The 19,592-nt window shown below is 46.9% G+C and overlaps 1 protein-coding gene across 10 annotated transcripts in view; it reads left to right on the forward strand.

The window, feature by feature from the left end:
• Positions 1 to 19,592, forward strand: part of Camta (Calmodulin-binding transcription activator) — a 111,641-nt gene that overhangs the window by 17,826 nt on the left and 74,223 nt on the right. For 6 of the 10 annotated variants that reach the window (XR_013038626.1, XR_013038628.1, XR_013038627.1 and 3 more), the window contains exons 4-14: positions 4,707 to 4,798; positions 11,979 to 12,167; positions 12,259 to 12,657; positions 12,767 to 13,534; positions 13,635 to 13,970; positions 14,041 to 14,288; positions 14,368 to 14,567; positions 14,790 to 14,897; positions 15,853 to 16,010; positions 16,136 to 16,635; positions 17,266 to 17,421. Coding sequence is in view for 7 of the 10 variants with exons in the window: in XM_076533111.1 (XP_076389226.1) it covers positions 4,707 to 4,798; positions 11,979 to 12,167; positions 12,259 to 12,657; positions 12,767 to 13,534; positions 13,635 to 13,970; positions 14,041 to 14,288; positions 14,368 to 14,567; positions 14,790 to 14,897; positions 15,853 to 16,010; positions 16,136 to 16,635; positions 17,266 to 17,421 (3,154 nt within the window). In the remaining 3 variants the exon portion in view is untranslated. Of the gene's footprint in view, positions 1 to 2,224; positions 3,769 to 4,706; positions 4,799 to 11,331; positions 11,496 to 11,978; positions 12,168 to 12,258; positions 12,658 to 12,766; positions 13,535 to 13,634; positions 13,971 to 14,040; positions 14,289 to 14,367; positions 14,568 to 14,789; positions 14,898 to 15,852; positions 16,011 to 16,135; positions 16,636 to 17,265; positions 17,422 to 19,592 lie in introns of those variants that run through there. The other 4 variants (XM_076533116.1, XM_076533114.1, XM_076533117.1 and 1 more) reach the window with 4 other exon arrangements.

The raw sequence follows: 19,592 nt of genomic DNA on the forward strand, positions 1-19,592 counted from the left end.
AAAAAATAAACTCTCGCGATTCGAAACAATAAACATGCACAAAGAGATCCCTCAGGCTAAGAAGCCTCGACAAAGCGACGGCGATAAAAACCGTGTACGTCCCGTTAACGTTGTTATTAGGGGTAGAATAAAATAAACCGACGCGATTTCGAATAATAAACAGATCCAGCGAGAAGGGTGGTCAGGGATGAAGCTGTTCAGAGATCCCCCAGGCTTATTTCATTTCATCAGCAACCGTCTCGTTACAAGATCCGCTCAATTACGAGTTCCTGGATAAATTACGAGCTTATGCGAGAAAATGTACGACCCCACCGTGTGCGAGAACCACCCCGCGCGATGCTTGACTGCACATGCTCCCACACATGCGCCCGTCCGTGTAAACAGACCGCACACGCATTCGAGAGCCTAATTCAGACCCGAAGGGTTATGCACGCGGATTCACACGTACGTCGAGTGCCGCTCGTCCGTGTGTCCGAGCGTGTGTGCTCGCGCGCGCGCGGAAACGCCGCTTAAATCCATATAAATACGCGCCCGTGAATCCATCCATTAATCAGATCCGCGATACGGGGGTTTCGGGCCTGGCGCCCGAGTGATTTCAACCCCCTCAACCCCTGCTCGACTCTCTTTTTTTATCTTTTCTCTTTTTTTCGCCGATATCTATAGAGATCCACTTGCAGGGGTCACTGGGAGATGGCAGCACCTCCATTAAAATTCGACGCGAACCTTCTGCGAGCATCCGATGTATGCTGTGTCATGCCCTGCTTATAGCTCTGTATAGCCTACCTTGCAAAAGTCTGCAAAGGTACGGCTGTCATTGTACGTGTGCGAAATACGTGTGTAGGCGCGAAGAAGGCAACCGTGTTATAACCTATGACCAGTCGTAGGTTGTGAGTGGAATATGGTTTAGGGGTTCGGCGAAACCGGGGATGAGGAGTCGGGACTGCGCCTATGTGTGTCCCCGAACGGGAGAATCTGCTCGACATTTTTCTTGTCCGTCTTTTACTCTTCTCCAGGGAGTTGCTTTTTTTCCCGTTGCCTCGTTTCTTTCTCTTTTATTTCGACCGGTTTCGATTTATTAGCCGATGCCTCGGTTCTCGTGCTTCTCTTTCACCTTGGCTACGAGGTTCGGTGACGAGCGCAAATATCGATGGCAACGTTAGGAAACTTGCCGATCGTCGATCGAGGGACAACGGATTTTCGGCCGTTCGACGAACGTTAAATCACCGCGATTTTGCATTTCGAAACTCCCCGTTCCTCTGTTCCGATATATATTTCACACCGGGCCAGGCTCGTGAATTCCCGAGATAACGAGTACACGCGTTGCACCTTTTCAGAAGCGTAAAGCTAATTTATCGCCGAATTGGGCAAGTGCGTTTCTCTCCCTTGTCCCAGTTAAACTAGCTGCCTAATTAAACGAACAAAAAGCAAGAAAGAACCCGGCGAAGTTGCTTTTCGCAGACGCGCGTTCTGCCTTCTCTTTTTTCGCCCCCTTCATCCGGTGGCTACTTTGCGCCTTGATTTTCGAGCTTTCGAAAGGCAAAGCCTCCGTAAATCCGGTAAAGAGGAAGGAGAATCGGCCGGGAACGAGGGAAAAAAGAAAAGGAAGCAGGGATTCGTTAAACGTTCGTACAAGGAATTAGTCCCGCACGATTGTTCTAAATGCCGCCACAAGGTCGGATAACAATCGATTAACGTGGCTCGACACGAAGCACGACACTCCGTTTCCAGCTTGCAGGATGATCCTACGGAACGGAAGGCTAGCAGCTAGAAACGTACGCTTAGGCATTAATTTGCATCCTCGGTAATCCTTAATTTACAACTCCGCCAGAGTTTTCCAGAGGGTAGCATCGGCGAGTTCTCCGCGGAATTGGCTCGGTGTGCACCCACACCTTGTCGAGCAGAAACACGTAGCGGAAAGCGAAAGAGAGACGGAGACAGAGGGTGCTGGGAGGGTGGTAGGTTGTGGCAAAGTAGGGGTTAGAGGCAGAGAAGGTAAGGTGGGGGTTGGATGTTGAAGGTGCAGCAGACGGGGTGGTTGGCTAGAGGGATAAGGGGTAAAGGAAAAGGGATTCGGCAGACAGGGGCTGTGGCTGGGGCTGGATAGTCGGACTGGTCTCGATGGTGGGAGATAGGGGGCTATGAAATGGCGGAACAGGAAAAGGGGTAGGAACAGTGGTGGAAGGACGAAAAGAGGGGCGATGGACGGAGGTCGAGAATCGCGGGTTGGCTCACTCTGCGGCTCCCGCCGCTCGGGAGCAGACACGCGGGGCCAAAGACTAATTTGAACCTATTTTATTAACAAAACAATAACATACATATTTGTAAATAACACTAAATAACACGAACTACACACGTCTCCTAAAAGTCTCTTACCTACTCTAAAGAAACTCTTAGACCTCTGCTAACAAACAAAAAAAAAACAACGAACACGGAACGCGAACGACAAAGTAACTATTTCCAGCCTTTCAAAGCAAACGTTACGAAGCCTGTCAAAGCAACGAGAAGGATACGCGGACGAGCGAGGGTAAAGAGAAGAGAGAGGAAGAAAGTGTGCGACAGAAGGAAAGGAGAAACAGCGACGGAGAGGAAGGAGAGGACGAAAAGGCAAGTCGAGAAGAGAAGGACGAAAACAAGAAGGGAGGAAAGAGAAGAGAAGGCGATAAAGGCGATCGTAATCCGTTCCGGCCACGGGCGAATCTCTTTTTAAGTTCTCTCTGTACTGTGTGTCCATTACATTATTTTGTCCCTCCGATAGGGACAGGTTCGGTGTTGTAACTTAGGATATAAGAAGAATAAGAGCTCCAGGAACGCACAATCGAAAGAAACAAGGGAAGAGGAGAGTCGGAGAAGGGTCGAGAACGAAAGGAGACAGTGAGAGTGTCCGCGAGAGAGATTCGGGGAAAGTACGGTTGGTGAATATTCGCGAAGAATAGAAACAAAGGTTGAAGAGGTTACGGAGGACAAGGAGATAAGGGTAGACGAAGGTTCGCAAGAGCGAGAGAGAGAGGATCGTTTCGGGTTATCTGTGTACAGAATACAATGGAGCTCCAGTTTTTTATACTAATACGAAGAAGTATTTAAAACGAATAGAAGAGGAGGAAGAAGAGAAACAGCAGCAGAAGAGGGAGGAGGCGATACCATTTTACATGCGTTCTCCACGTGTGTTGTCCACGCGTCACGCTGAGAAACATCCGGTAACGTGTGACCCTCTCTCCCTCCCGCCTCTATCTCTGTCTCTCTCTCTCTCCATCTCGCTTTGAGTGCGCGTCGATCTTCGTTTCTTTCGCTGCTTTTCTTCGAAGTTTCGAGGGTAGGACATTCGAACGAACAACCTGGCTCGCGTACACGATCCTTCGGGGGATATGTCCTGCCGTTCTAAGGGGAATCACCACCCACGTGCACGAGCCTCACGCAGAGGACAACGTCAAGCGAGTCGTGTTTCCATCCTAGAACCCGGCAGCAAGCTATCCTGACAAAACGAGTGCCGTCGTCGAAGCTTGTCACGGTCAAGAATCGCGAGCACCGAGCATCACCGAGCCGCCATATCAGCCGCACACTCGTCCAGATACACGAGGAGCCTGGGGATGTCTGCCAGAGCACAGAAGCGATCGCGTTTCGCGTACGTTCAAGGACGATGACGATCGGCCACGATCGGTAAGATCCAGGAAGCGGTCGCTCGAACGAGCGCCACGGAAATGGCGGGCTACAATCATTCGAATCCACAGCGTGTCGTCTACCACGCGACCTACCCGACGCCGCTTGCACCAAGTGAGTCCTTCGTCTGAGTCGCCGACGGGGATCGTTAGATTCCTCCGTATTCGTCGATCATCTCGACGCTTCCAAATTTATCGAAAGGTGTTACGTTGCAGGTGGTAATGCTCTTCTTTTTCTCCGTTCGAGGTCTTTTCTCTCGGTACTGTTTCGTTCGTGAAATCCGAAGTCGGCTTAATTTCGGTTCAGCTACGGTGCTGTCAAAACGCGTAATACGCGAAAGGTGTAGGCGATAAATCACAACGGAGTGCAGCTGCACTATCGGTAGCCTGGAATATTTCATCCGGCGAACAGCCGTTTCCCTAATGTCTCGAAACGTCGATACACGCGCATTTGTTTCGATTTCTACTCGATGGCATCTTCCGCGAACAGGGATACCGTTGTATTTTTCAAGGAATTCCCTACGCTGATAGTTTCCGGTTAACGGCTGATCATAACTTTGCACCGCGTGACCTAGAAAATTAAATTGTTCGATCGAATTTTTTTCCAGTCCCGACGTTTACGTGAAACGGAAAGAGGGAAAGGAGGGTGGATGGGGAACGTTCCTTGGCTCCATTTTTGCGGAACAAGTTGGTTACGTGTTCAAACACTTAGGAGGGTTAGCATTGTGCACGTGAAAAGCGCATTACTTTTAAAAGAGGTTTTTCTTGGCTCTCGTACACTCGAGTAGCCGTGTTACGATCGATAACCACTTCGATCCGTTGTATATAAACACGGTTAATGATGCGTTATGCAAACGCTCGAGCTTTCGTCGAAATAAACGTGTAAGCATGACTTATACGGTAACTCGCGTGATACCGGGATAATCAGATTAGTTTCTGTTCGAGTGATCGAGTTAACGAAAAAAAAAAGTCAACGTAACCGAGATCGTTCCACGTGCAAGATCGATCTGTTCGACACAACTCATTAACGGACATTTTCGTTGCTCTGTTTAGATGGAGATCCGATCAAGCTTCCAGAAAATTTGGAGACCTTACCGCGAGCCGAACACTTTCCAACCCAGAGGCATCGATGGAACACCAACGAGGTGAGTCGAAGGAACCATAACCAACCTCGTAACTGCATCTCCATTCGCGAAAGAATGACTCGTATTCGTTGAAAATCCGTAGAAAGTTTTGCTAGTACGTGTGCGTGGACGTTCGCTCTTAATTAGAGAGGAAAATAAAAGAAGGATACGCGAGGAACAAAATTCAACGGGTTACAAACTCGCGGAAGGAAAAAAAAGAGAGAACAGGTTGAAAAAGTAATGTCCCGGTCGAATTCCAACAAAAGAGCACACGGTTCTCCAGCGGCACCAGCTGGATGTACATTTACACGGAGCGGCGTTCCAGTAGGCATAACTGGAAAGTAAATAGCGACGTCGCAACGCCGTTGGTGGCTCGTACGTAGCAGCGTCGGTGGTTAGAGAGAGGATAGATGCTGTCCGTTCGTGTGCAAGCTCGCATCGGTGTGCAGGGGTGCACATACCAACACGTGGAGCACCGTTGCACCCGTAGGTGTACCGATGTAGTCCACTGCTACTCTGACCCCGGTCGGCCTCCGATCAATAGCTGGAGCCAGCTAGAGAGAGCTCAGCCGAGCCGAGTTGAGTTTTCAGTTCCGTCGAGTCGAATCCAATTGCGAGCCTATGCTTTTTCCTCTGTTATCCTTCGACTACGATAACTTCCTATTTCCAACTTCTTCTTTCTCCGATTTCTATGCTGCTTCCTTTCCGCCCCGAGTTACCCTCATCGAACGATAACAGAAAATTAAGGGTACCAGCAGTTGGAGGACAATCGTTCGACGATGACTCAAACTATTCTTTCCCTTCTCTCTCTTTTGGTACTGTTCCGAACTTTTATCTTATGGAGCGATCGACTCGGTTGGAAATTGCGTTAGCAGTTCTGGATTCTTTAAGGATTTATCTTCCGTATTTATGATTGTTCGAAAAGTTTCAAGGTTCCAAGGTCCCAATTTTGCATGGGTTTCAAAATAAAAAATTTGTAATGTTCCATACTCCTGAGGTTTGAAAATTACAAAATTTCGAAGCTCCAAGGTTCCGTAATTCAAGACTATCAAAGTTTCAAAGTTATATCCAATTCGTGATACCGATCACTTGTCTCCCACAGCATTCTACGCGTTAACGACGCTAATTGAGCGTAACGCGAATCCGTTGTACGGCGAAGATCGCGGTCGACACGAATCCGCAACGAAGTCCATCGGTACTCGTCTCTTGTTTCGCTTGTATCTATCGCATAACGCGTATCGTTAATAAGGTCAGCGTGAAACTCGAGCTCCGCGTCCTTTTATATATTCTTCCATCGTCTAAGTTTTCACGTTGGCGTAACTTTCGCGTGGAATCATCCGGATCATAAATATGAATGAGCCCGCGGTCGTCCCGTGGGCTTAGAAATTCGAAGCTGTACCAAGTATCGCTATTAATATTACGTCAATTTCTCTCTTCATTCTTGTTTTTTCATTCACCCGGAAGAAGCGGAACCGATGAAAGAGCCACGATGCATCAGCGATTCATGCTCGCGAAACTATTCATAGGATGAAGCTCTTAGGAAGTTAACGGAGCAACTTTTTGACGCCACGAGGAAGTTTAAACGGTCGTACGTCGTGTGTGTACGTGTATGCGCGTACGAAATCCTTTGGCCGGTGCTCGACTCGCTGCGATCTTGTTTTCGCTCCTGTTTTCTTTGCGCCCCTTTACCTTTATTCTCTCTCGCGTGTCACTCGTTCTTCTTCAACGCCATTTTTCTCTCGAGTGCTCTGACAGCATATGCGAGCGCGTCATCGTTGAACTTTGAGCCGTCTCATTTTTCACGGTTGAACGATGGAAGCGCTTGGACCGAGCGTAGATAAAACTTTGACTCCGTTTTTGAACGTAAATCCACCTCGGTATCTATCGCGACGGCGAAACGAGCATCTGGGTAACCGGTCGGAAATGGAAATGCAGTTTCTTCGATTGATGTTAACAAGGAGTCTGTTGTTCGAACGTGGTCGTGCTGAATTTTTATTGACCCGCTGCCAGATTCTAAGTCGTTACCGGAGACAGGTCGTAATCAAGTCTAAACTTCAAACGAGCACATTGCGAACTTGTCGAAATGTTCTGTTCTCCGACGAAAGAAGCGAATCAATTTCGTGGCTGCTGCTAGAAGAGAATTCCTCCGATGGAAACTTTTCCTATTAACTTCTTTTTTCTAATAGCCCCGATTATACGGAACAAGAATTTATTGCCCAGAAAAGGAAGAGAAAAAAAAATAGGAAAAGAAAGGAGACGTACACGTTGCTTCATCGATTTCTCATCCCCCTTTCAAGAATACCGTCACGTTTCTGGTATTCCAGTTTTCCATCCAAACCGATGCTTCCCGATAACTTCTCGAGATAATTTCTGTCGTGTTCCTTTCGCTCTGATTACCGTTGCCTGATGAATTCCCATTTGTAACGAGACACCCGCCGCTGAATATATTCCCAGAGGCGAATTATAGTAATAATTTTTAACCTACACCGAACGAAAGCACACCATATTTTTTTTTGCACTTCTGGCGTCGAGTAATGAGATTTAACGACGTTGATTTATTAGTCGGTAACCGACCATAATGCCGGGTAAGTGTTCGAAAATCTGGAACACGTAACAATATGTAGATCTGGTTGGCTTCGACTCGGAAAGCAAATAATTGTTCAATTAAAACATTTTCTGTTTATCTTGAACCAGATACAGCTTTATGCCCGCGATATTTGATTTTTTTTCCATTTAACCCGTTTTTATCGCATTCCGGATTACAGTCGAATTTTCTGTTTCACACGGATACCGACCTGGCCGTCAGTTTTCTCCGATAACATTTCGTTTAATTGATGAGCATACGAAGCCACATGGCCTATCTATCTGTAAGCGGAAATCGATCCGAAAACAATGTTTTTGTTTGCTTATTGATTTCCGATTGCAGCAGAGTATAAATGCATTGAATGGCTACCGTTTACCTGGGTACACAATGACAGCCGACGCAATTAAACGTTAGTTTGCACAGTCGGTAATGCAATTCCCGATTCGGCCATTTTTCTACGAGACTCGTATTTGGACGCAACTTCCGAATCAACGTTTTGTAAACACGGTTATTGTCGACGTTGACGTCGTTTCTTTCCAAATTCGGTTCGACGTCAATTATGGAAAGATAATCGCCAGTTTGCCCCGAAAAGTTTGCGTTGGCAAAATAATTTTATCGTCGATCCTTGATGCGTAATAAAAATTGGCTCGTTCTTTTAAAACCTTTGTATCGGAATATTTACCCATGCTATATCGATATGCAATTTCTCAGATGCACCTCTGACCACCGACTATATTCCCGAACGATATTGTGGCCCGGTGAGAATGTAATTTTAGATAGTGCTAGTGCATCTCGTTATCGTTTCTACATTTATCGATTGCCTATACCATTTCGGTAATTTTCTTCGCCTTTTTCTAACAACTTCCTGTGTAGCATAGATAGCAGCCTCTACGATAATGCTTTCTAATCTTGCGAAACAAATTATCGTTCGTTTTAATTTACGTTGAACGACGATTAAGAGTTATGTCTTTAAAAATTGATGCTTTGTATTCGAGGAACAATTCTGTACTGCTTTACCGTAAGTTTGGAAATACATTTGGAATAAAATGTGGCCGAAGAACGCCCGGGACTTTCGCAGTTACGAAGCAGCGTCTGACTATAAAGAGACAATTCTACTGTTCTCCCGAGCGCATTACGTTCTACTTGTACCTCGAGTCGATACGGGTGATGTAGCACCGAAATATCCTCGAATTCGCGTTATTTTTGTAATTTATTTCTGTAGTAGACCGATAATCGATTTTCCACGGAATTCTTCGGGTATCCATCGTAAACAGGAAGCGTCGAATAGACGTAGCATCTTCGTTATGGGCGTCGGAAGGAGGGTCGATTTATCGGTGCTTTTCCATTCGTAAATCAAGGAGAATACATCCTTTCCGGTAACACGCGGGACAGAAGGCGTCTCGTTTACGTATCCGCTAAACCGAATGCAGGAATCTATGGGCTCTTTCATCGTCCCTTGAAGGATCTATGCGTTCCAACGTTCAAAGAGTACGCCGAGATTGACCTTCTTCCGCGTGGATATATCACCTAGCAGAATTTCGTGTACGGGAGAAGAAAAAATTGACACGGGGGGAACACGAATATTATGTACGCAATTAGGAGCGGTAAAAATTTTTGTGAGTCTGACTGGCGTTTTGCATGGAAGCCGACCGACCTTGCACGCAACGTAACGATATGCACTGTCAGACGCCGTCTTTCAAGTTAAACTAGCCTCCATCGTTGCCTGACCCATTTCGCGTCTGGCACGTTGCGAAATACGGTAACGCATAGAAAATCAATTTACCTCCTGGGAGCCTCGCGCAAACTATTAATACTGAAGACAAGTAATCTCGTTTCTTTTTTGCAAGTATTTTTACTTATCTCTTGACCTTTTCGTACTCGTTGATCAGATTCGCATAATTACGGATAAAGAGACAGGTAGGAAGGAAGTGTTCACGAATTCATGGCGAAAGAATCGGGGCTAGAAGTTTTACTTTCTGCTTCCCCGACGGAATGCAAATGATCAATTAACCAGTTGTAAATCAATGCGATATGGCAGGTATATCCAGCTTTCTTGGAACCTGCTCGGAAATTGGGACAAAGTATTTATCGCTCCTTTAGATTGATTCTTTAGATTCGTATCGGGTTATTAAACGTTGCTGTAGAAAATTAGCATTTCTTAGCTTAGAAAATTGTGATATAGTCCGTGTACTCTGGAAGTTTCTGCAAAGTCCTGAAGTCTAAATTTCCGAAGTTCCAAAATTGAAAAGTTTCAAAGTCCTAAGAAAGTTGTGAAATTTCAAGGTCCCAAAATCCTAAAGTTTCCGTCCATTAGCGAGTCGAAACCCACATCGCGAGAATCCTTGACTTAGAAAATTGAATTTGGAAATTCAACGAAGCGTTAAGACGGTAAGAAAGGAACAATAGTCGTATGTGGGACACCCTGTATAATGGGTGAGTGTGTAGCCCACGGTTGGGCTCTTATTCCATATCCCTCCTTTCCAGCCACTCCACTTACCCCGTCCTGCTCATTCTCATCCATCCCTCGTTAAGAATATTTATATCCAGGCCACGTTCGCTGGAGAACCTTTGGAAACTCGAACTTCCCACCCACGGGAACGGTACAAAGATATTAAGTACCCCGAGCCATACTCCGGTCTTCCTTTCCTCGGCAATTACCTTCCAGAATCAGACGAAGCTTCCCGATAATTGCTGTAATCTATTTTTACGGATTCTCTGTGTTCACGGTTAACCTTTCTTCCCCGCAGCCGTTTCATTGTACGCGATTCGTAACAAAGGTAATCGGTGATTCTGTCTCTAATTGGCAATATGCCCTTGCCATCTAACTACACCACGACAAACGCGATCTTACCATAGCTCATTTCAAATGTACGATTTGTGGCTACAGCTTGCCAGACAAGCAACCCCAATCAACGACCATTAGTCCATGCAAAATTCCTCGATCCCTGTGGTCGTGTAGCTTCGATTGTTCCTTTGGTATCCGGATTATTCCCAGATGTCGTGGAAAAGACATTTGCCCAATCTCGCACGATAATCCACAGATTATAGCTTCGGTGATTCGTTATCAGAAAAGCGTCATAAATCTTTAAACGAGTTATACAGCTTGTCCAATGATTTTATTCGTATTATTAAATTACGATCGCTGCGACTTTAATGCGCTAATATGACAGTAAGTCGCTTATCCTAAGTGCGAGTCCGAGAGTGTTATGCGTAAACGATTGTCACGTTTCCATTCGCAGCTGCTATAAAAGTCTCTTTAGATTTCTACGCGAGTGTTTAAAATTTCAACGTTGACTCGCGTTCGCACTTGATAGATTCGAACTGCATAATTTAAATTTGGACCTGGGTCTGCATGTCCGACCAAAGAGCAATCGTTGCATCGCGCCGAATTGATCGACAAAAGCGAGACACGCGAAGCACCGCTGACTGAACTTTCGTATCAACGGCTGGGAATTTTATTGCCAGCCACCTTTTCTATGGTTAGAACGATTCGTAGCTGCAGTTTGGCGTTCGATTTGCATTTCTCCACGTTAGATCGCGTGCCATACGCCTTCTGCCCACGTACTTATTTCACCTCTAGTCGCACGTTCGCTTTTTTTCTTTGTACGAAGAGAGGCTGGTCGTCACAGTCGAAGCAGAAATTGCGGATAACTATTCTTTTTAATTCTGTGCGTGATCTCTTTACATCGTCCAGTTCACGTTCCGTTCGCGAGCAGTCGCGTGTCGACTCGTATTGTATTCGACGTGGAAAACGACGTGTCACGATTAACCCTGTAAAATCTGTTCGTCGGTAATTACGTTTTTTCTTTTCAGACACCGGTTTCCTGCCTCGTTCCATCGTCCTGCATTATTATGCGTTTTGTTTCGAGTCGAGGCGGCCGGTTCTTCGTGCGGGAAATCGATAAGAACTGTATAATAACCGAGCTGCTATTTTATTAATAGTACATAAACATGAAGGAAAGAAACGCGCGCATTGCTTACGGTTTATGCCGTCTTAGAGCGATCAACGTTTTATTCAACGTCCTAGCAAAAGTTTCGGTTACGGTCGTTTAAAAAGGGAAAGAAATATGAGAGACGGTCAGAGGATAACGGATGACATCCCGTCGTATGATTTTCTCCGGATGGATGGACTCGGTACTTTTTCTTACTTTGTATGCTTCTTGACGCGGAGGATTCCAGCACGAGGAATATCTCGACGCTGGTCGCGAAATGTATGCGAATATTTTGCACGAGTCGTCTCGACCCGCGCCGCTTTTACGCTCGCGATGTCATGAATCGAGAAGTGGGACGATAGGGTGGGTGGCAGGGAGATTGGAGATGTATCAGCGCGATTTGCAAAAGTAAGCGAAATCCTGGGGAAAGGCTAGATGTCAGCAGGATTGCTCGAAGAATGTCTATACGCTCCTTCGAATCCGCACATCCTACTTCTGTCGAGTTTGCCTTATCCCCGTCATCTCGAAGAGTTTCCAGTTGCACTTCCCCGAGGGTGTCGCTCGTCGTGACGTAACTATAAATAAGACGAGACACGAGTGCCTTTGATCGACGAGCCGCGCACAGAAATCGCGTTATTTAGACTGAACTGTCATTTTACATCGAAACGGTTCGATCTGTCGATAGGAAATCGCCGCCATCCTGATCAGTTTCCAAAGACACGCGGAATGGCAAAGTCGGGAGGTGAAGGTACGACCCCGAAGTGGTTCGATGTTACTGTACTCGAGAAAGAAAGTCCGTTACCGGCGAGACGGTTATTGCTGGAAGAAACGAAAAGACGGCAAAACTACACGGGAGGATCACATGAAGCTGAAGGTAGTTCGTTGCTTATGAACGGGACCAGAAAGGGTCCCCGATTGCACCGTGCTCGTCAAAGTGAGATTTTTGTGTCTCCGTCGAATCACAGGTCCAGGGTGTCGAGTGCATTTACGGCTGCTACGTGCACTCGGCGATCCTCCCGACGTTTCATCGGCGATGTTATTGGCTACTCCAGAATCCAGACGTCGTCCTCGTTCATTACTTAAACGTTCCTTATCCGGACGGTGATGCTAAGCTAGCGGCGCTGCCACCGTGTCTCGCACTGCCGCCAGACAAGAAAGAGTGGACGCGAGACGAGCTGGCTTCTCAGCTTAGGCCCATGTTCCTCGGTGGAGATGACGACCCCAACAATCCTCATCTTACGCAACACTCGAATCATCCCGTCGACATGATAGTTTCTCAACTGTTGGACAGGCAGAGAGCATCTTCCAATTCTTCTACCACCAGCACTCAACTTGCACCTAGGAGACTAACACCGGACAATCAGGTACCCTTTTCGAGCTTTCCAACGAAGAGAACCTTTCCTAATAACGCGTATTATTCCCACTAACAAAGACCATAAACACCGGTTGTTCAATTCTCCTATTAATGACTAGGTTTCTTCTACTACCGGAGGTCAGCAATCGTCAGCAACAGCCTCACCGGCTCCCCGCGTATACTCGAGACATTCCCACACGACTCAAAGCCAACAACCGGCTCCTCTAGTTTTAAGTTTGCAACAAATTCAAGGCGGCGGCGGTCTTCTGATACTCAACAGCCAACCTTATCACCATCAACAACAACAGCAGCAGCAACAGCAGCAACAGCAACAGCAGCAGCAGCAACAACAACAGCAGCAGCAGCAACAGCAACAGCAGCAGCAACAACAGCAGCAAAGCCAACAGGTGGAAATGCAGCAGGTTACGGAACAACAAATCGTGCAACAAACGAGCGTGGACAGGGAACAACAGACCCAACAGGAGATCGAAGCCCAAGAAAGCATGGATCGTTCCACGGTGCAATCATTGCCGATCGGTGGCACGGGTTCGGAGGTCACAGACTTCGCAGAGACCTTGGATCTAAGTCAAGAGGATATTCAACGAACGTTATCCGCGAATATGGTGCCTCCGTCACCGTCGCCTTCCCCGGCAGATAATAGCATGATCAATCCGATGGATTTCATCGATTCGTCGGACGATGTTCTCGTTAACTTGGACGCGTTCGACGTGTTCGGTGATTTGCCGGAACTTCATGATTTCGAGGCCGAACAGACTAAGGCTGAAGAGCGAGGCGGGTCAGATAACGACGTGGGATGCCATCCTGGAACTACCGTCCATATTGCCGAATATAGTCCGGAGTGGAGTTACACCGAAGGAGGCGTAAAGGTATGTTTATTCCTTGGTTTAGATAGGGTTGGTTTGGACTCCACAAAATATGTACTAAATTCCCAAATTCAGGAGTGTCAGGATTTGGTATCGGTTTCAGGTGCTGGTCGCTGGTCCTTGGACGGGTGGTAGCAATTCTCAATCTTACTCGGTGTTGTTCGACGCCGAACCAGTGGAAGCGTGCTTGGTGCAACCAGGAGTATTGCGTTGCCGTTGTCCTGCTCACGCTCCGGGAATCGCGTCCCTTCAGGTCGCGTGCGATGGTTTTGTCGTGTCCGACAGCGTTGCCTTCGAGTATCGTAGAGCACCAACGAGCGAACCGAGTCCAGAAAGAGCTTTGGTGGATCGTTTGGCGGACGTGGAATCGCGTCTGCAAGGACCTGGTCCTCCATCTCCTGCGGCTCATCTGGAAGAGCGATTAGTCGCGTACTGTCAAGTCAGTATCGCGTCTGCTTTTTCTCGTTCAAAGTTGCTTGTTCGCGGTGTACATGGAGTTTGCGTTGCAGGATGCTGTTGTCCGTCCGTGGCGAGCCGGAGCGGAACCATTACAATCCGGCGGTCCAACACTGTTACATTTGGCCGCCGGATTGGGCTACTCCAGGTTAGCCTGCGCCCTCCTCCATTGGAGGGCGGAAAATCCTAGTAGCGTGTTAGATGCTGAAGTTGACGCACTGAGGCAGGATAGCGCCGGTCTCACGCCACTCGCTTGGGCCTGTGCAGCGGGACACGCGGATACTGCCAGGATCCTTTATAGGTTCGTAGTTTATCCGACAGAAGGAGGGATAATAGATGAATGTAGTACGGTATCAAGAACAACTGGTCCATTTACGCAGATGGAACGCGATGGCGCTTCGCGTGAGGGATTGTCAGAATAGAAGCGCAACCGAGTTAGCGGCAGAGAACGGTCACACGGCTATCGCGGAAGAATTGAATCGACTCGAAGCGAGAAGGCAAGACGAGAGGCTGTTTTTGCGACCTGCCAGCCCTAGTCCTAGGAGGCCATCTCAAGACAGCGGTCTCGATCTGGCGTTGTGTTAGTCTCGTTTGCTATTATACTGCCCTCTTCCGTATATATTTATATATATATACACGCACATACATTCACGTCCAACACGTAAATCACAGTTCCTTCTCCTTGAATACACCCCCCGCGCCATAAATCTCCTCCTGTAAGAATTAGTGTAACAAGGTCGTAAGTCATGCGAGCGCGATTAATCAGGAAACGTAGTATTAAGGGGTTTATCGAAAAACACAGGTGGCTCACCGCTGCTGGACAACATGGAATTGTTGCAAGAGGATGACTCGTCATTAGCCCTCAGCGAGCAGGGAATGGAGAGCGCTCCGACCCCTCAGGAGACTGTAGGTCCGTACCTTCCTCGTTTCCCCTTCTATTTGTCTGTCTGTCTGCCTGTCTGTCTGTAACTATATTCGTAACTCTGTCTGTTTTCTAATAATACACTTATAGATTCATCGGCCTAGATAAAAACAGTACTGCGCGGGCTGTGATCCGTAGTATTCCTAGCTAAAACTGCGTCCCTTAACTCTCTGTTTCTCTCTCTCTCTTTTTCTCTCTGTTTTCTCACACGTTATACATAACACACCCGTAACCACACCTTCTCCACGTACACACAACGTTCTTTTTCTCCTGTCTCTCTGTCTGTGCGTACGAGACGACCGGATATATGGTCCAGGCTCGCTGTCCTCTAACTCCTCTGAACTATTGCAGCTTAAAGCAGTATTGGTGTTGCTTGGCCTTCGTAACCGCTGGTGTTGGATGATTGCTGTGTAACGTCTAAACTTTCTTAGCCGCCTATTATCGGCTGCCGACCGATTCCTCGAGAGACAGACAGTCTCGTATCTGGGTTCACGCTGACGAGTATTTAAAAACTGGACACGTCCGTGACAATTGGAAGTTAAGCGACAATTTACACGAGAACACGTGATCTGTACGGACACGTTACCGTTGATACCACACGGGCTGCGTCGAATCACCCGTAGAGCAGAACTTCCGACAAGCTGAGAAAATAAACGTCTACGCTCGCCGTTCGATTTGCCTGTTCGAAGACGTTCGATTCGTGTCGTGTAGAGATCTCCGCTGCGTACCGAATTAATCTGCCTAATTTTTGGTGTTACACGTTCCATTAACGTCAGATTTGATTCATCGTAAGATACTTTCACGGCTAACAAAAAAAAAAAAAAACAAACAGAAACAAACAAAAAAAAGTAAACAAAAACTTTGGTGTTGTGATCGATGTGATTTCGGTGGTCCTGTAACACCTTTTTCGAGTTTTGGCTAGGGTGGTGATTCCTTTTTATAGGGGAAGAAGACGCGAGGGTGCTGACATTGGCTGAGCAAATTATAGCAGCGCTACCGGAAAGGATCAAGAGAGCGGAAGGTGATTCTCCGTCTTCTTCCTCGCCACCTCCAACGGCACCGCCCTTGTCTCCTCTAGAGGACGCTCTCATGGAACAGATGGTGAGTAACCGGCGATGCGTTCTCCGCTATCGCCTGACACGATCGCTTAAGCAACGATCCCATACTTTCCGAACGTTCTGACACACAACGATTCATTGCTCGCACGATTATCCTAATTCTTATAGCCGCTCGATTCTGGAGAATTGTTCGACTCGTATCGCGAGTGCAGCGGAGGAGCGGCATCGGTCTCGGATGCCGACGCGGATGCTAGTCCTTCGAGTCCGTCTAGCAGCTGTCTCACACCGGACTCGCCATCTCCACCGCCGACCACGGCCGACTTCTGCGAATTCTTGCAGCTGCAGTTGCAGCTCGACAACAGTAACGGCCATAACGGCCAATACTATTCGACGTCCGGTGGAGATCGAAAGTTCGGTAACGTGATCGGCTCTAGCATATGCGGAACAGTAACAGGTGGAGGTAACGGAAACGGTGACGGAAACGAAGCGGATCTGAGCAGGCTAACTCTGTCCGATCGAGAGCAAAGAGAACTTTATCATGCCGCTAGAATGATCCAGAAAGCCTACAGAAATTACAAGGGACGTCAGAGACAAGAGGAAGCCGAGAGACACGCTGCTGTACTCATCCAACAATATTATCGTCGACATAAACAGTACGCTTATTTTAGGTAATCTGTTTTTAGCTTAACACGACGCGGCCGTTTCGTTCGCTCTTCGTTTCCCTTTGTCGTAATCTTTCCTCCACTAAAACCGAGATCGGACGATTTCGAGTCTGTTGGGTGGACGGTGACACGGGCACGGATTCGTACGAAATACGTGCATCGTATCGATCCGTTCCGTTGTTCGTCGACGTCGTTAAATTCGCCTGGTTGTTTCGCCGGGTCGAAACATTAGTTTTAATAAGCGGCAATTAATAAAACGTGGAGGACAGGGCGTACCATCGTGGTGGGGCCAATTTAACGATCCGTTTGAATCGGACGGATTTCAGCGAAGTTCATTCTATCCACCTCCCAAAGGTGGGCTCCTGGCGAACTTTTAATTGGCATCGTAAATAATTCGAAAACTTTAGGAACTTCCTTACCTCCGCCGCGGCGTTCCGAATACAAAATTAACCTGGCATTAAATTAATACGACTTTTGTTTGAGATGAAAGCTTCTTTACCTTCTTTCGCTTCTTCCGCTGTTCTTCATTGTACGCACACGCGCACGTTACATACACACGTAGTGCATATCTCTCCGAGCGAGTCGCCCTTTAAACATTTTTACTTGACGAGCCTCTACCCTTTCGTGTGTTCGCAGACAAGCTACGAAGGCTGCTCTGGTGATACAAAGTAACTATCGGAATTATCGGTCGCGTCCAGGCTCGGCTAGCTCGAGACAACAGGCGGTTCATCAGCAGGCTGCTCATCAGGCCGCGAGGAAGATACAACAGTTTATGCGGCAGTCGAAAATCAAGTTAGTATCAGTCGGTGCACATAATTGCATTTCCTGTTGCAACGATGTGCACGCATTATTAGTTATGTAGACTTCTTGTTAGCACACGAAAGGCTTATCGTACGAAAGACATCTAAAGTTCTAAAGTCTCCCTCTTCTGTGTGTACTAATGCAGCTTGTCGTGGGACGATTCACGACCGGTAAGTAACGAAAACAAGTAGGGCGATTGTCGCGCGGCAAACACTGCTCGTTTATCGCTCCCTGTATCTCTACGAGGGATACTTGCTCTATCGCTTTCACCAGGACGATCAGTGCACCCTGTTTCACGACATAAAAAAGAAAGAAACAACAAAACTAACGATCTCTCTAGTATACGAAACGAAATCATTCCTCGATTAGCTTCTGTGTTATAATTACGGAATGTAACCGGTGCTTTGTGTTTTCTGTTTTTATATGTCTTTAACCGTGGTACGACGTAACACACCAGTCCATGCAACGATGTTCATACGGAGGCTTGTTCATAGAGACGACAAGATACTCTTCAATTATCGCTTTGCTCCTCTCATAGAATAGTCTTTCGTTTACGTTACTGTTTGGTTGGATTTTCCTTAGATTGAAGTACTTTTTACTTAGCGGAAAACACTTTCAGAAAGGATACTCGTTTGCTTCATCAACGCGTTGAATGTTGCGCTTAAATTCCTCGACACTTCACGTTTTACAAGTTCTAAATTTATAAATCTAGCGAAATTGTTTAGGATCGCAACACTTAACGCGACGATACTCAAACGAGTAAAGTTAAGACAAAGGTACTCCAATTAGACCGAGCAAAGCGTTAATTGCGGATTGAACGATTTAGATGCGCTCGTTGTTTCGTAGTTGACGTGTTCTTCAGAGTGCTTGATCATTCAGTGTCATGTACGCACATTCGCAGTAGCGCAACGCGATTGAACACGATCTATACATGAAACGATCTGCATTTCTCGAACCTAGGCTGCAGAACGCCAGGGCCGCCGCAAACGGGAACGGGAGGCCGCCAGCGGGCATTTTACGGGCGGTTGCTGTCCCCCAAAGCTCGCCCTCATCTAGCCCAGGGGCCAGCCTAGTAGCCGCCAACCAAGAGGTCACTTAATTGACTGTCGATCGAACGGCACGCAGAATGGCGATGTTACACCGGAAGCAAAGTAATAAGAGCCTAGCCATCCGCGATATTGGTCGTCAGTAGGCCGCTACGACGGAATTTTTCTCGACGAAGTCCATTGGGGGATAAATTGTCGACGATCGAAAGGCGATTGACGACCAGCCACACGGACAAGCTTTGCTCTCTATTATATCCCTAAATTAATCGTGTACCTGCCTTTAATCTAAACAATCTTTCCACCTTTCGCATCTTTGTCCCCGCAGCTCGACTCGAAAGGTTCGTGCCTCGTCCTTGATCTATCTCTTTTATTTCCCTTTTCTTTCCTCTTTCTTTTCTATTCGCTTCACTATCTTCTTTTCTTCTTCTTCTCGAACGCTGCCATTGTTTTTATTATTGCGTACGCCCCTGCATTTTCTTTTCTTTCCTCGGTCGACGTGACGCTTAAGTGGTACCAGAGGTAGGTGGGTTTCATTGTCCTCTCGAGTAGCGTGTTACGTTACTCGAGCATAATAGATGATGCATAAGTATTTTAAGGTCGAGCTGATCGAAGCATGTTCATAGAATGTTGCCTTCCGGCTTCGGGCATCGATTGATCGACTCTTTACGACTGAGAGTACAAAAGAGGCTATGTTTCTTTGCTGATACCTTCTTTGAGAACGATCGTTTTATATATTTGCATTGATTTGGCACACCGTATACATAGCTCTTTTCTTATTTCGTTCTTTTTCGATTCCTTGGCACCGAGTCGTTCTCGAAGTTCATTTACTTTTTTGTCACGCGTCCGTCGAAGCGGTCTCGTAATTCGTAAGACGTTTGTTTTCTTTGTTGCTTTTTTTACTTCGCGTACAGCGGTTACGTAATTTAAGTACAAGACTCGATGTCGCGACGAAAGGAGTACAGTATTGATAAGACTTATCGTTCATTTTCTTTTTTTCTCTTTACTGTATTTTGGAGTTTCGTTTATATTCGTATGTATCGGTTTGTCGGATTGAGCAAACGCGTTCAGTGTTCTTTTTTGCAATTGCGCGTTGTGTTGATTAAGAGACGCTTGATT

The sequence above is a fragment of the Megachile rotundata genome, chromosome 6, assembly GCF_050947335.1.
Source record: "Megachile rotundata isolate GNS110a chromosome 6, iyMegRotu1, whole genome shotgun sequence".
NCBI classification, from domain to species: domain Eukaryota; kingdom Metazoa; phylum Arthropoda; class Insecta; order Hymenoptera; family Megachilidae; genus Megachile; species Megachile rotundata.